This window comes from Phaseolus vulgaris, chromosome 7 (genome assembly GCF_000499845.2).
Source record: "Phaseolus vulgaris cultivar G19833 chromosome 7, P. vulgaris v2.0, whole genome shotgun sequence".
Classification (NCBI taxonomy): domain Eukaryota; kingdom Viridiplantae; phylum Streptophyta; class Magnoliopsida; order Fabales; family Fabaceae; genus Phaseolus; species Phaseolus vulgaris.
The window spans coordinates 34468584-34487195 of NC_023753.2; the positions used below are offsets into that span (position 1 = coordinate 34468584).

At 28.2% G+C, this 18612-nt stretch overlaps 1 protein-coding gene across 1 annotated transcript; it reads right to left on the minus strand.

Annotated features, from left to right (window-relative positions):
* Nucleotides 1–1662: 1662 nt before the first annotated feature.
* On the minus strand, nt 1663–7974 carry LOC137830272 (syntaxin-71-like). Its single transcript, XM_068637480.1, has 9 exons — nt 7572–7974; nt 7312–7437; nt 6690–6849; nt 6487–6572; nt 6300–6368; nt 3849–3893; nt 3684–3746; nt 3503–3579; nt 1663–2053 (listed from the first exon to the last, which is right to left on the minus strand). The coding sequence occupies exons 1-9, from the start codon at nt 7725–7727 to the stop codon at nt 2038–2040; spliced, it is 798 nt and encodes a 265-aa protein (XP_068493581.1). The 5' UTR covers nt 7728–7974; the 3' UTR covers nt 1663–2037.
* Nucleotides 7975–18612: the final 10638 nt, after the last annotated feature.

An 18612-nucleotide genomic window follows, 5' to 3' on the forward strand; every position in this document is an offset into this window, starting at 1 on the left:
GAAAAGTAAAAATATAATATATATATATATATATATATTACACTTTAAAAAATATATTAAAAACTATTTTAATATATCAAATTCAATATATTTTGAAGACACGCTAGAAAAACAACATACAAATCTCAGAGAACACTTATAAACATGAGATACGAATTAGGAAGTTCCACTAAAAGAACCCAATATTTTAATGTTGATTCAAAATTCAATGAATCGAGTAAAATAATAATAATAATTTTAATTAAGTAATATATAAAATAATATTAACAAATATAATACCATAAATTTACCGTGGTAAACAAAAAATAAAGTATAATTTAGCAAGTTCTTAACATTTAAATTCCATACAAAAATTTAAATAAAATATATCATAGTACTTGAGTCTAAATTTCAACATTATATATCAATAGTATTAAGTTTATATTTGGAATAAAAAAGAAATAACACATTTTGGATTTTTTATTATTATTTTAAAAATTAACAATATACTATATTAAATACTTTTCATATTGACCAATTTTTTTCATTTTTTGAGTCGGAATTTTATCATTTTTTTAGACTAGTCAATTACTTTAATAGGGAAATTTAACAGTAAATTGTCAGTCTTGGGCTCTAGGGAAGGACCAATATAATAGTAATGGGTGTGGGAAGTAAAACGGGTTAGGGATATAAAAGTAATAAAAAAAAAACTAAGATAATAGTAATGGATGTGGGAAGGAAAACAGGTTAGGATATAAAAGTAATAAAAAAACTAAGATAGGATTAATTAGTAAGGAGGGTGTAAATAACAAAATCACTATGAAATGAATTTCCTCCCAAATATCAATTTAATCATGATCTGCGTTTTATCGGCTTGCAGGTAAAACCCACACCCACCAATTGCATTGCCTTTTTGGTGTCTAAATCCGAGGATTTTTTTTTCTGCATTCGACAAAGGATCTTTGTGTGGCATGGAGGGATCTTTGTCTGAGGTTTTGTCTTTGTATCGTCTTCGTCTTGCTCATTAGAGTGTTTTTCTTGTTTGCGGTCCTCCATGGGTCATGTCTACGACAACGCAGTCTCCTATTATAACAAGAGCAGATGACCATGTGTAAACATTTTTCTAAGATTTTTTTTATGTTCTTAGTACCTTTATCACTATCCTGTGACAACAATAACACCTACAACTACTAGAACTCATGTTTTCTAAGTTCGTACTAAAAGAACTTAGAGAATAATTAAACTTATTAGAGTTACTCACAATACTCTCATGCATCCAAAGAATAAAACTTTTGCAATCATTACTTTCACAAATTGAGATTTCGTTGTAAAAGGTAAATTAATTATATCAATCCAGAGGTAAATTAATTATCTCAATCCTGGACAACATTTATACCACATCATTTCCAGTCATCCAAAAGCTTAAATAAAGTACAAAAATAACTTTCAGATATTGAAATCTAGAGAATATAACAATCACTTCCGAATATTGAAACCAAGGGCAGTGTTGGAGTTTTATATTTTGTGTTGGAGAAATTGCTTGAGATTTAAGCATAAAATTTCGTCGATGCCACTCAACCCGGATAAACACATGACATGTCATTAATAAAGGAACAGTTACTAGTCACAAATCACAATATTTTCAAAACTATGAGATTTGCTAGTCAGGTAACAACAAATAACTATTTGAATCATTTTTTCTCATTCATTAAGGGGATCCCCATACTTTTTATCATCGTTTTAGTAGCTAGCTAACTCCAGCTAGAATTTCACATCACTCAAAGAACATCCTTCCTAAATCATCAGCGTCAAGATACAATATATTTAATATACCAAACGTACAGAAAATAAGCAGCAACGACTATTTTTAAGATACTAATGGTATTGTGTGATATGACTGCATGCATACACAGGACTGGTTAAAAAGCAGAAGCGCACATCTCACAAGTAACAGGAAATTTTCACAATGGAAGAAATAAATAAAAAAAAATTAAAAGAAACGTTATTCTCAAAATACAAGTAAAGGCAAATCTCTGAACGTCCAAGCCTTTGTGCATATCATTTCTTTAGTACGCTGAAAAATGAGCACGGCAAGTCAGACAGGTATCTCATGAAACAGTTAAAGCATCCAAACCAGTGAAAACTAATATTAAAATTCAGTAATACCATCGGGAAGAGACGAGGAAATAAAAGCATGCAAGACTAGTAAACACAACCATAAAACGCATGCTATGATATTAAAAATCGCAGGAAGGCCAATGGAAAGTCAGAAAGGTGTATCAACAAACAGATAAAGGATGCAAGACTTTGAAACAAAAATCCTAGTAACGCCATCAGAAAGTGACAAGGAGCCACTATCTTAATACATAAAAAATATTAAAAATTTTAGGTAGAGCATAATTTATTTCAACCGCATTGCATTAAAAATTTGTTTTATATAGTAGTTCTTCATTTGTGGATTTGGATTCTATGCTGCTCAACGTTAACAGGAGAAGTCTTGTTTAATAACAAATCCTGACCATTTATAAAGTTTAGTATTAAATATAGCCGTTGAAATAAAAACTAATCAAAACCAAAAAAAAAGAATGGAGTATGAATGTATATTTTAGTGAGATAATGGGTTTGTTAGTTTATATTTCAACTGTATATATATTAAGTATTATACAGTTAAAAGTAATTAAACAAGAATTCTCCTGTTCATAAACAGTTAATATGTATCAAACTGTTCATAAACAGCTAAAATTTATCAAATAGGACTTCTGCTGATGGTCGTGAATATTGATCGTGACAGGAGAAGATCCAGATCCTTTATTATAACTTTAAAATTAAGCAGAGTCCTCCAATTCTAACAAGTCATTATAATAATGCTTTCCATAACATGATTATCGTCTCTGCAAAGTTTATTAAACTTTCTTTTATACGACAATATCTAATAAATTCATTTGGCTTGAGTAGTTTGCAAATTAGCATTTAAGGGAAACATTCAAGTTTTACTAGATAATCATATTCTCGTCTTAATTTCAAAAGAATTTCTTAATCACACCTAACCTAAACTTGCCCTAGTATGTCAGATTTCAACAGTTCAGAGCTAGTGCTGAGTCAATAAGGGAATCATGAATCACAAAGAAAATAGGTGATGGGATTACATTTCATAAACCAAGTAAAGGCATATGAAATATGGGCTAGATGGGAAAAAAACAAGATTATGTTCTGCAGCAGCAAAGGATGCATATGCATACTAAGAATGTCAGACAAATGCTTTACTAACAAAGACAAGTCCAATTTCAGACTTAAAGTGCAGATTATGGCCACCGTATGAAATATATTTTAAATCTTCAATCCAGGGTACAAAATTAAAAATGTACTTCAAATTTCCCAGACAAGATCATGTTACTTACACCAAAATTTCCAGTATTCAAATCAATAAGCGAATTGAGCATGACTATAAAGAATAATTGAAATTCATGAGCAGAAGACAAAAGCTGAGTGTTTTCAATTTCATGAAAGGAGATAGGGGTCTTACTTGTATAAGTAGGCAGCAATTCCCAAAATTATAATCAACAAAACAATATCGATACAGAAGTTTCGACTGGACCGAAGCTGGATGGAAAAAAAAAATCATATTAAGATTCAGCAAAAATCTCACCTATTGATTGAACTAGAAATTGATAGAAATCTATACAGATAGATTGTAGTTAGATAACCTGGTTCACTGTGTCTTTAAGTCTAACATTTGTATTCTTAAGGTCAGAGGATGCCTTGTCCACCTGTAATGATGCCAAACAATCGAGTCATATTAATTTCAAGTTCTAAATGCCAACATCTCCAAGAATATATTTAGGCTACAGGCAGAAATTAATAATTCTCACCTTAGTGTCAATCTCATCCATCAGCGGAACTTGTCGATCCAGTTCCTGTATTTAACACATGAATAATGACCTTAAAAAGGATTATAACACATGTGCACACACACGAGAACATAAAAACACGATTGAATTAAAAAGTTGGTCCTATACCATACAACATTTTCTTATTTTAGTCCATATAAAAAAAACTGTTTAGTCTCTACAAGAAATAATGTTCACAAATTGATCCTTGCCATTTGTCAAACATTTTTATGCTTCACCTCGGTCCCTACATTAAAAACAGAATACATTGGGCCTCTGCAGTTGACACGTTTTGTTTTGATTCCTATATAAAAATAAAAAACACTAACACCTTTATAACCAAGGTTATCAAACTCAATAGTCTACATAAACTCATGGAAGCTTCGTAAACCTGACTCGTAGACCCAACTCTTATGAGTCTACGTAGTCTACATCATATGAAAAAATAAATAAAGTACCATACTGATTCAAAATTTCAAGCCATAATTAATCAAAATAGTAAACAATAGTTTCATAAGTCTAAAACAATTAAGTTTAGCACATATGACTATATAAGTTCAAACAACACCAAATACATAAGTTCATGCAATCACAAAACATAAATATCTTCAAGTTTGTGTCTCCAATCCCATAATTATATCTTCTCCAACATCATCATCTTCTTCATCCCATGAAGCTCTTCCTCATATGATATGTGTGTATCATCAACATTGACATAAAAAACTATATTATCAAAGATCAAATGCCTCTAGAGTTGGATCGGTTGAACTTGGACCACTTATGTCAACATTTCCACTATCACCTTCACCTTGAACTTTTTCAACCTCAATATTATTTGTATCTTCAATTATCCATTCATCATTAGACTCAATATCACCAAATGGAAGAGCAATGATTTTTCTAATTTGTTTATTTTGGAGCTTCAAGTTATACATGACATAAACCAAGTCATTCATATTTTTCTGAAGCAAACAGTTTCTTCTTTTTAGTACAAACCTATAAATATATATGAATTTTTTAGAACTATATAAACCAAGTAAAGAAAATTAAAAACCACAAAGAACTTGACAAGCTTGAACTACCATTTCAAATGAGCTCCAATTATGCTCTCACCAGAAGAATTGCAAGTCAAGCTCAAAAACTTAGCATGAACACCATAACTAAATTTATCCTTTCCTTTATTTTTGAACACCATACTCTTACTATGAGTGGTATCCACCTGTTTACTTTGCTATCATCAAACTTTTCAATGCTACTGAGCCTTCTTTTCTTCATTGATGCTTCCTTAGCCTCTGCCACAACTTTCAGCATTACAACTTCAGCTTCTTTTGGCTCTAAGGCACAAGATTCAGAATCATATCTAGTACTGGCAAGATGATGCTGGAATCTGAAAATTCCTCCATTCAATGTCTTTGAGCAATAATTACATTTAACTTTTCTCCATTGTGCAAAGACATCTACTCCACGTTTCCATCCAACATCTGTCTTATTTCCTACAGAATCTTTACTTCAAGGTCTAGGAAGTGAGGATGCATTTGCATTGGGACCATTTGAACCAGTCCCACTTCCGAACATAGTAATTTTTTTGCAACTAAACTTGAAAGAAAAAAAAAATACTTTTAAGAAAAATAATTTTAAAAGAACAGGAAGTAAAGAAAATATATACAATCAGAAAACCATCAAAAAAAAAAAAGGGAAGACGAAATACAAAATTAATCAAAAACGAAATTTAAAAAAATATATAATATGAAGAAATGAAAGATGAAAATCACGCATGGGTGGCAGAGTTAACAAAACTCACCACGAGAAGAGAAGACCTGCACCACCAAGATCAGAAACAAAACAACATCGCAATGCAATGAGAGAAGAGAAGAGGAATCACAATCCGAAATGAAACCATGATGCGATCAGAGAAGAGAAGCGGAGTAGCGTCAAAGAAGAAGCGAACATAGTGTTGCTACACAGAGCAGTGGCAGCCGGAGACAAAACGCAAAAATGGATGTACGATACACCTTTACACTTTGGGTTTTGGGTTTTCTATTTGGGTTTTCAAAACACAAACCAGGACAACAATGTTTCTCGTTGTTCTGGTGCCCAACCACAGACTTGGTGACTCAATCTCGAACTCAAGAGTCTACCTCGAGTCAACCAAGTCTGAGTGGATCTACCCCGAGTCAACCAAGTCTGAGAGAGTCTACTCCAAGTCTATCAAATCAAAACAAGGGTTTACGGACAAGTCAACTCCAGAACAGTGACCAAACTCGTAGACTCATACTAGTTTGCGAGTTAACTCGCGAGTTTGATAACCATGTTTTAAATTTAATAATGCAAACTAGGGACTAATTTGTAAACAACTTCTCACGCAAGGACTAGACAATGAAAGATACAAAGACTAAATTTATAATCTAACAAAAAACAATAAAAACAACTGACCTCATTCATATCATGTGCCATGTTTTTCAATGTATCCAATCCTTCAGCAATCACATCCAAACCTTGATCCTAAAAAATTACATGTAGTTAGACTTGAAAGTTGAAGCATATTTGTGGAGTGGCATCCAATAATCAACCTACATCTAAAAGACATCAACAATCCTCTAAACTTCTATAAGTTACTTGCCTGTTTCATTCTACGCATTTCAAATTCCTGCTTAAATTGGTTTGCTTGCTCAGAAGGTTGGAAGTATTCATCATCAAATTGCCCATCTGTACTTGAGAGATGATTCCATGATTCACAAACATTACCAGAGTCAAACGATAAAAAGGCCCCCACAGATGAAATATGATAACTGCATCAACCTGAGACATGGAAAACTTAATTACCTGAATCAAACTTAATTTCAGGACGTGAGGCAGAAGCAGCCCAGCCTCCAGTTTGTTTAGGCACAGCAGGAGACCCATCTGGGATGGCTTGGATTCTATCTGGCAATGTAAGAGCCAAATCATTACGGGCAGCAAATTCTTGCGAAGAAAGACCCTTGACCTGTGGGTAAAATGAATCATGCATCAGATAAAAGTACTGGGATTCACTTGGAAACTGTTCATGCTGTGAAGTTACTGAGTGCAAAATAAACATGAGGAAAACTAAATCAAACCTAAGAGAAAACAAGTGCACCAAATGGAATAAACTCGTTAGAATTATTGGATTGAAATACTCAGAATTACAACAAGATTTCCGGAATTCCGTTTGAAACTGGATAGTTATACTAGTGAAAACAGTTATAATACAACAGAAAAGTTAAATTTACTTCTCAACTGTATCTCATTGTTCTAATTTTATAAAAGAACTCTTCAATTAGTTTAAACAAACTATCCTAGATGCTAACAAGTTACTAGTTAGATAAATTCAGCAACAAGATTTATGAGAATTCACAATAAAAACACCTAAAAATCTCAAGCAATCATTTTCACAGCCCAAATAATAAGCCTAACAATAGAATAAAACCTTTTTCACAGCCAGTCTCTGCAACTTGGGAACCTCCTCCAGCAACCGAGCCTTAGTACGACGAATCTCCGCATTGATCGCTACAGCAGACGCCTTACCTTTCTCCTTGGAAGCCGTTTCTGCTTTCTACACAAAAAAAGAAAAGAAATACATATGAATTTCCTCTAGTACCGTTAGAGAAACCCCTGATTCCGTGATTCTTAAGAAAAAATCACCAGTTAGGGCACAAATTGAGTCATGCGAGTTTCTCGCGGGCTTACCTGGAGCAATGCCTCGATGTCGGCGTCGACGGAGGCGTAGAGTTTGGCAAAGGCATCGTCGCCAGAAATATTAGAATCGCGGTGCTTCTCGACGTCGTATTTGTCGTACTTCTTGCAAATGGAATCGACTCTGGTGAGAATATCGATGACACTCATACTGTGGAGATTTTGGAATCAAACACAGATCTCTGACTTGCGACGGTTGCTGTCGACAACAACCAATCGATGACGGTTGAGGAGTTCGATCTGGTTGTTTCAGTTGGCGCAGAACTGAGAGAGGATTTCAAAGAATGCACAGCTGTATCAAGACAGCGATGAACATGAAACAATTTTTTAAATGAATTAATAAAAAATTCTTTTGATTTGGTAGGAGTGGGAACTTACCTTTGGGAGTGGTGGGTGTGAAAAGTGATTAAATGAGTGTTCAATTTACAGCGGTGAACTTGCATATGCTATGGTTAATTTGAGTATAGACGACGTTGTTAGTATGTGGACTCGCCAAGACTTTTTAAATTATTTTTATTTATTTATTAAATTTATAAATAAAATATGTTTTTGAGCTTATTTTGTTAAAAAAATAAAATAAAAGGACAATGTAATACTAATGCTAATATCTCTTTTAGGTCAAAAAGATCTAATAAGGAAAAAAAAATTAAAAAAAAATAAAATATATATATATATATATATGTATAATACGAACCAATGGTAAATGGTAGAATTGATGTGAATAAGTTTCTTAAATAGGTTGATTATTTAGCCTCACATGTACTACTTAAAAAATGTATAAATAGATTCTAAATTTTTTTAGGTTTTACTCTATTTGGACTACTTTATTTTGTTTTAAAAAAATAAAAATATGTATCTTCAAAATATAAGTTGTATAAATGAAATTAATTACAATTTTTTAAAATAAAAACTTTTATATTAAGCATTGTAATTTGAGATCTCAGTTGGGCTAACACCTCAATTAACAACAATAATATGTTAACAAAAACAATAAATAGGTACATTATACATAATTGATATAAGTAATCTTAAACCTAATTTTTCCACAATAATTAAGACAATTATTTCATCGACCACGAAGCATCCAACGAACATTTGTCCTAACAGTAAACACAACACAAACCAAAGTAGAATCACATTTCAGCTACACATTAGTAAGTTTCATCTTTTGAGTTTCCTCCATAGTATGTATAACCTTATAAAACTATTATTTAAAATATTTTTTATTATTAATAAAAAATTTAAATTGATAATTAATTAGCTACGAAAATTTTAGTTAATAGCTAATTTAACTTTTAAAATTGATAATAATTTTTTTTAGTTTCTAAAATAATATATAATTTAGTTAATATAACACTACGAGAAAATCATGAAATAGAAACTAATTTTAGAGACAAAAAATAATTAGTTGTTATAGTGACTAAATTAGAAACCATTTTAGAGACTAAAAAAAATTGTTTCTAAATTAATTTTTATTATTGTTAGATGGTTTCTAAATTGTATCTAATTAGCAACCAAGGTTTTTGCTATCAAATTTAAAATCTGAATAATTGATAATTAAAACCTTAGTAGTTAATTAGATACTAATTTAGAAACTATTTAACAATAATATAAACTAATTTAGAATTTTTTTTTTAAGTTTATAAAATAAACTCTAATTTAGTCACTATAGCAACTAATTATTAATTTTTTCTAAAATTGATTTCTATTTTATGATTTTCTTATAATGTAATGATTAGTTAATTTTTTATAAAATGAATTTTTATTTAATTATTTTCTTTATAAATATGATTATTATTTACTAACTATTGTATATTAATGACGAGGAAAATATGTGATTGTTTACATATTAATAAACTATCTATGCATTAATGAAGAGGTGAGAGAGAATTATAATATTTACTGAACTACATCTCAATATAGAGAAATTACGAGATATTATTAATGTAATAAAATAAAATGATATTAAGAATAATTTATTTCATTTACTTTTAAAATAATTAAGTTCCCACTCATTAAAAAGTATATTTATAATTGTTTTCTAGAAAAATCAGATCATAAATTAATTTTCGGACGGAAGGAATCATAATAAAGGTCAAAATTTGGCTTTCCCATAAATGAATTTTGTCCTCTTAAAAATAGGCGATGTTCTGTAATTAATTTGGCATATAGGTTCATTTTTTGGAATATTTTTTAAATTAATTTAAAAAAAAAAATCAAAATATCTTCTTGACATAATGAAAAAACTACTTTAAATTAATAAGGTTGACCAAAAACATTAATGATGATATTTTGTTACATCACTAAAGATTATAGGTCTAATTTATAAAGTAATTTATTGACAGCAATTTATCGTACTTTTCAGAGTGCATCCTTAACCTCAATCAACACAATCTATTGAGATTGTCGCAATGAAATTTGATCCAAACATCTCACAAAATATATACCTAATTAAGGTCTCAATGAACAATGAATCTAACTCCTCCAATTACTTTTAAAAAATTATAATTAACTGAGCAAGTAGTACTAAATTTATTAATTTATATGATTTTCTCTAGGATTATTTTTAAATTATTGAGACTTTTAATTTTATTTAATTAATTTATTTTCAATCAAGTTCTTACAAATGATGTTTTATATATCCTTTATGAAAGAGAAAATTCAAGAAATTTATTTATATAATTTATTATTGATTAAATATATTTTTTCTTCCATGTATTTACAAATAAAATTGATTTTTCTCTTTAGTTTAAACTTTTAATTTTTTAAGTACTAAAAATTGATTTCCATCTTTAATTTAAATTTTAAATAGTAGGAAGAAAACTATTGAAATTTTGTTTTTACATGTCAAACAAATTTTAAGGATATAAAATAAGATATTAAAATATTTTATATTGATTTATTGTTATATGGATGTTATAATATTATAATACATAAATTTGTTTGTTACATCTAACTTTAATAGTGTTTTTACTATAATTATCTAAAAAAATCTAAACTTTAGATTAATTAAAAAAAAAAATTAATTTCACGTTATAATAATTAATAAAAAATATATTTAATCATTTATTATTTATTTTCTAAGATTAAGGATATTTTTTAAAGATATTATTATGTGTAAAAAGTTGATAGCTATAGATGTTAAAAAAGGAGTAAAATAAACATTTAAAAATATATCTATGAAAATGACCAACTTTTTTTATATATAATATTGCTTTTCTTACAACACCCCCAAAGTAATCATATGGATTAATCAATCAAACAAGATTATAAAAAAGGAAATTAATATATTAAAAGCTATTTCATAATAACAATACTATTTAATGGTAGGAGTAACTTGTACAGGGAAACCTGTATCTATTTTATTGTTTAGATGTAATAATGGTTTTCGTCATTTTCTTGTTTGGTATACCATTAATTTTAAGATTAAAAATTCATTTTTTATAAGTCTTTCAGAGGAAAAAAATGTGTATTTAAAATTTAAAACAAGAGAAAAGGAGTTTTGAATAGTATATAATTGCAAAGTGGATTTTTATTTGATATATAATAACATAATAATTTAAACTTGCTTTTGGTCGTAGTGGAATGCGTACAATTTTCATCTGTTGCTTTTCTAATTAATCTTATCTTCCATATTATAAAATGATCAACGTCCATTCAAAAGTTCCGTGATGAAGTTTCTTATCATTATGTATCACTAAAAAGGTTAACAATGAATTAGAATATAGTGAGATAAATAACTATGCAAAGACATGTTCCTCAAGAAGCCTAGTTCTTCTAGTTTCGGCTTTAAAGCAAAGATTAGAAAATCAAAAGCATAAACCTGACGCCTCTATTTTCTTTAGCGTGAGAATATAAAAATGTTTTAGTATCGTTATTTGAGTCGATAACAGATATAATAACAGTTTATATATCATTTATATATCATTTCTTTATATTTTTTTCTTTAATTAATGAAACACGCTTTTGAAGGATAAAATTATGACAAACAACCTAAAACAGATAATATTTCAGATACAGTAATTGACCTTAACAATGTTATCTCTTAGATTTTTTTTATGTTTGTGACATAACACCAACCTCAAAAACGAATAATACCTCAGATGCGATAATTGACTTTAACAATGTTATTTCTTAGATTTTTTAATGTTGAAAAAAAAAACTATTTATTTATTTATTTAAAGTTTACATTATGAAAATAACTTGCTATCAAGTAATTTAGCATCATAGGTTTGGTCCTTATCCCAAGCTTGGTTTGTGCTTCGACGCCATCACTGTTTTAGAATGTAATGAACACTCTAAACAACACCTTGATTTGGTTAAAGAAAATAAAATAGTATAAATGCCCTAGATGCCTACATTATTTAATCACTATTTTTTGGGTCCATGTGGCTATAAAGGAATTGGGTAGTGTTCAAGCAAGAATAGTTTGATATTCTCATTATAAAAGAACACCCGTAGTCATGGTTTTTTGTCTAGAACAAAAAATGAGGAAATCTTTCTCTCTTTCTATTAATGTATATTAGTCCTTTGCATATGGTATGAAATGCTACTTGTAAGTCCAAAATAAGTACTTTTTTAAGATGCTAGAAGAAATCCACTTATATATGCACTTTCTTCATTTTGCTGGCATGAAAATTGTTTTCAAAGCAACATGTATATATTTGCAGACCATCTTACAACATGTTTGGATATGCATTTAGACCCGTTTGAACGAAAAAATTCAGAGTATTAGAAGCAACATTTTTCATGATTTTTATACGCACAAAAAAGGTTAGTTACATTTAACCTAATTTTTTTTCTCCAAACGATGAATTTTGTAATTGTATTTCTTATAAATCCAAGTGTGAGTTTGAGTTGTACATTAAGTAGAAATAAAAATTTGAATTATATATTGGAAAGAAAATTCACAAATTCATTGTCTTAAGTTTTAGATCAGAGGTGATGTCATGATTTCTTATGCGTGTTGACTCGTGCTCCATTGATGTCAAATCTCTTATCTCTAAAAGACTTAACAAATCATAACTAATAATTCGTCTTGGTTATCACAAATGATAGTAAGTAAAAGTCATTGAGGTAGTCGTGGTTAAAAAACGTTTCTACTTGAGAGTGTACCAATGTAAAAAAAATTATATTGAGAGAGAGAGTCATTCAATTTAAGTTAACTTATTGGAGTTTGATATTTGTACCAAACTCTAGAGTTAATTAATTCAAAGTTGTAAATGATGGAAGAAAAATATTGTGTTATTTTTGTTCTAATGATTCTTAAAAATAAAATAATATTAAATTATGTTATCCGAACTTTAAGGAGAATATTTCTATATATATGCTTGATTAATGTACTACCAACTTATTTTTGAACTAACAAAGCACAAACGAGTGTTCTAATATTTATTAAAAAAATAGTATTTGATTAATTTAAATTAGGGAATTTATTGTGGTAAAATAAATTATTAATTTTAAATAAATGTTATTATACTATTTGTTAGCACATGAAATATAATTAATATAAAGAAAAAAAATTGGTTGAGAGATTTGTTTTTTTCTTATCAATAAATAAAATAAAATGAGACACTTTAGGGTGTCTCAACCATTATAATCCAGACCAAACTTCTTAACACCCAACCAACTGAGGATCCAACAGACTTTACTAAACATCAACCAAAGTGTTATAGACATGACAAGACTGATATAGGCATGATCACATCTTGAGAGATTTATTAAATGTTGGCGACAAAAAAATTACAAATGTTGTTATATATGTTGTAAAAGATTTTGAGACTAAGCTAAACCAAGATGAGGTGAATTATTTTTTATTTGTTTGGATTAGAGGGTGTGGGGGAAGTGTGAAAAAAGTTGAGGTTGCTTGGATTGGGGTATGTTAGAATGGATATGTGAGGAAAGTTTATTGAAATATGTGAGTAATGTGATGGTTGTAAGGATATTTTGAATTGTGTAAATTATAAGATTACAAATTTACCCTTATGTAAATTAATGTATTTAGATAATTTTAATATTATTTATGATTCTTTAAATTATATATATTTACAAATTTACTCTTATCTTTAAAATATTTAAATAATAAAATATAAAATATTTTGTAAAATTTAATTTAACTAAATTTTTATTAATATATATAGGAATTTTTATTTTATTAGAAATATATTTAATATATTTATTTTTATTATAAATGATTAATTTTTTTTGGGTGTGTACAGTTTATTTGAAATAAAATTAAAATAATTGAAATGATTTTAATTAATATTTATTATCATTATTTTAAATATTATTGTTATTTTAATATTTATATTATTAATATAGTTAATTTTTTTATTAGTATATAAACTTTTTTACAATCTTAGTTATTTTTTTATGTTTTATTATATGTGCATGGGATAGTTAAAAAAATAGATACAAAATTACATGTGATTAATTCATATAGCAGATTTTATAAAAAAAATGGAGGCACAGGCGTAATTGCAGACATCTTTAGGTGACTTTCTCTCTTCTCCCACTTATTTCTCTGCACTTGAGAGAAGAAACATGCACCTTCAAGCCACCCACTCCCCCGCTCCCTCATCCTCCTGATCCAAACAGGGGGTGCACCTTCATTTTCGTCCGCAGGAACAGTGCACCCGTAATCCAAACAGGCACTAAAAGATTAACTCCTTCTTAAACTCTTTTGAAAACAAGTCTAATTAAAAATTGAATGGAATTATCTAGAATGAAGAATGATAAAGATAACACATAGAAAATCAATTCAACAAGAATCATATGTAAAAGTTAGTGAAAGAAATGATGAGAAATATTACAGAAAGATTTATACTAGTTTAGATAATAACAAATTTTACATTCAATCTTAGTTAGTCAATCTTAAAACAATCAAAATCCACTATCTTTATATGTTCATTACAATCACAACACATGACAAAACATATAAAAGATAGGAAAAATAAACAAATAACTTTTGAACATACTCAAAGACGATTTGTCCTACTCTTGGATCATACAAAGAAGAATAACAAACAAACTTGAGGTTGAAACATTGAGAAGAACTTCAATTATGAACACTCTTATCCCTTAACCCTCAACCCTCAAGTCTCAACTTAGAGATTTGTTCTTGTACACACAAAAACTCCTATATCTTTTAAGAGTAAAGACCAATATACTCTATATAAACATTCTATCTTAAATCAATAACTACCTCTCAAAGAACATAATTATAATTGTGACAAAGTCATCAACTTTCAAACAAGACAAGTTAATTATAACAATTGTATCATAGCATACTAATATTATTTTATTTTTCAATTTAAATTTTGTAAGTTATGAATTATTTGACATTCTTCATTATATTTTTAATTATTATTTTTTAATTGGATCATTGAATTTATATTAGAGTTTTAATTAAGTCTCCCATCTAACTATAGTTAATAAAAAAATAAATTATCAGTCAATAAAACCTATAGACTTGTAAAAGAATGTTTTTGTGAGTTAGAGGTGGTAATATCATATTAAAAAAAAAACATTGGAAGAGAAGAATAATCTGGAGGTGAGAAATTTGATTAAAAGTGTGCTTAGGTGAGAATAGTGGAGTCAAATGCTAATTAGGTCACATAATTATTTTATTTGCAAAGATAATTAGATAAAAAAGAGGAAAGATAAATAGAAATTGAAAAATGATTAAAAAGTATGTAATAGCTTGATAGAATATTGATTTAGTCTAAAAAGGTAATCCACTTGGGTGGGAAAAAGAATAGGGTAAAAAAGTTAGTGAGGGTGATGGTTTTGTTGAGCCGTGCCACTGACCATGTTGCAATTGGCGGGTGTGAAAGCAAAGGAAAGAAGGTGGTAGGGCACTAGTGCTGCTTATAAAAAATGGTTAATTGCTAACCCTAATCAACCAAATGCGTATGAACAACATGTTGTTTTGGATGAACTTTCTTGGTGAGTTGGGTCCACACATGTTCCTCTCAGTGCGTTGTATATAGTTCACCATTCCAAGAATTTTTCTTTTATCCCCTTCTTCAACTCAACTTTTCGCCATTTTCTTCTTTCTATTCATCATCATAATTATGAAAAATATGAAAAAGGAAAATGTTCCTAATACATACCTAAAAATTGTTATTCGATCTATTTTCGTAACAGGAACAGATAAACTTTTTTTGTTGATCAATATACTCTGAGGCTATATGGTATTGCGGTTTTTTTTTTTTATACAATTTTTTTTTATATGGACAGTAATTTTTTAATTTAAATTGATGCATTATATGTAGTATGAAACTTTCAGGGTCTTGTTAATTAATGATTCAGAAACTAGTTAAAAGACTAAATAATACACACTAAAGAAGTATCAAATTAAAAATATATCTATAGTTTTAAAGTGTTAATTATGTTTACGTAATTTAAACTGTTAATAATAAATATTAGATATTTATCAACGCTTACCCTCATAAAATATTTATAACGGTATAATTTGTTTAAAATAATAGAATAAAATTAATCCCTTAATTGCAAATTTTTACTTTTAAGTTTTTACCATCTAACTACATATTATAGAGTTAGTTGTTGAGTTAATTCTCACGATCATTATTCATGTAAAAATTACTTTCTTTTTCTTTGATAAAAAAAAATTAAAATCACGTTTAACCAAGATTAAAAAATATTAAATATAATTAACTTAATCAATAATTTTGAGTTTGAGTCTTTTATACATATAAAATTCTATTATTTATGGTCGTCTTATTAAGTATTACGAAGTGAATTTTAAGTCTAACTCAACCCCATAAAACCGGTTCAATGGGATGAAGTTTACACCCACTTATATATAATCAAATGCTCTAATCTCTAGTGGGATCTCCAACATTAAGCTCAGATAAAAATGTTTTCCAACAGTACCTATTATTTGCACCTAAAAGTAACCTAAATCCAATCAATAAAGATTCCTACGTAAAACCCGCAAGTATTATACACCCTTTCAATTCTTCTTCATTATCTCATGCGAGATTCATATGTAGTGTTACACTAACATTTCTTTTGTTTTTGTTTTCCACTTAAAATCATACTAAAATATAGTACTCCAAGGTTAAGTCTAGCATATCTTTATTTAATTAAGAGAATAATTAAATTCATGTCCTCACCACTATTCTTAAAGTCTATTTAACCTAAATAAGAAATGAAGAAACAATACATGACGTAAGGAAATCCCCATCTTTTATATTTTCATGCTGGTCATCATAAATTATAACATTTTGAAACCATATTATATACATATTTATAATGATAATGCATAAAATTTTATAATGCATAAATAATTATCGTCCTCCAGCATTAAAATTTTCATCCAGCCCGTTCAAGTGTCTTGGTGGTGGAAGGGGATTGTTCTGACGTTTCAGTTACACAAAAGCATTAAATTGATACAACTCATATATTTTTTTTGAAAGGATGATGTTACTCTTCAATAGTATAAACAAGTGATTCCAAACCACTAAATTACTATCAATAATACACTTGTAGCGGTAGGGCGTCATATGCTAGTGGATGTTTTTATTATGTATCGATATGTTTAAATGTATTAAGGTTAAATGATGATTAATAAGTTTAAGTTATATGAGAAATAGGTAATCTATCCTTAATTTAATCATATCCACGTGTTAATCTTTGTTTAATAGTAACAAATTCATCATAATTGTATAAATAGACACAACAATTAAGATAGAGATATACTATTATTATGTATTTATTGTACTAAATGTTGAACTCTTACTTGAATGTCGGAACATCTTTTACAAGTATCCTCCCTACCGAAAGTCGAAGATAAAGAACACAGAGAAAAGAAGTTGAATTGTTCAACAGACAGGAGATTCTCTCCCCGTCCATCTATACAAGAATAACACTCTATTTTGGTTAATATTTTAATTAATAGTATGTCATACTTTTTTTTTTCAAATTTCAAAATATCTATATTAATTCTGAAAAATCAGTTTTAATATTTTTAAAATTTTAAATAATCCTAAGTGAAACATAACCTTAACCTCATCTATTGCAGTTCAAATACCTTTCGCCTCAATTCCATTATTCTTTAACTACATCGTTTAAGAGAACAATTTCATCATTTACTCCATAAAATAAACCCACACTTACACGAGAGTTTGAGTCCACTGTAGTTATAAGTTTTTCCTCTATCAACCTCATATAAATTCTATCAAGAAAATAATTTTTAAAATTTCATGAAATGAATTGTTATTGCAACTTAAAGTAAAATGTAAATCCTCAAAATTAAAATGTGAAAATAATTTTGTTTTTGAATTTTATACTCTATTTTCGTATCTGGCTAATTTTTTACTGATTTTTTTAACTTTTAGATTGAGTAATAAGTAAATAAAACATAGACATCACGGGGAAAAACATCACAAAATTTACAATATTATTAAAATTAAAAAATATAAAATAAATAGAAATGTATGGAGGTGCAGGAAAATTTTGCCTTTAAATTTTTGCCACAATTATTCAAGAACAAGATTATGCACATTTTCAATGTGTTTTATTCATCAGTTTGCTCAAGGTAAGTTTCATTTTACATGTTATACCGTTCTTGTCCATTAATTTCATATTGAAGATGGCTACATATTTTACTTTATTAGCAAACAAATACAAGTGTAACATAACGTCTTACCATTAATTTCTTTGTGAAAAAGTTAAAATCATTATTTATCCATCATTTAATATGTAAATCGCTGTATTTCTAAAACAATGAAAGGATAATTTATAATTTTTTAACAGAACTGATGTTAAATTCTTGAGTTTTATTTAGTTTTTATAGTCATGAAATTTTCTCAACAAATTTTCCTCAAAAAACTCAATAATTTAAATTTCTTTAAGTTTTTGATATCGCTGTATCTTCATAATACAATAATTTTGATATTTTAAAATATATTAAAATCACTTTATTTTAAAGGTAAACTAGAAAACAACACTACATAAAAAAAAAATCTGAAATTGAAAAGATGTTGATATTAAATTCCTGAACCCATAA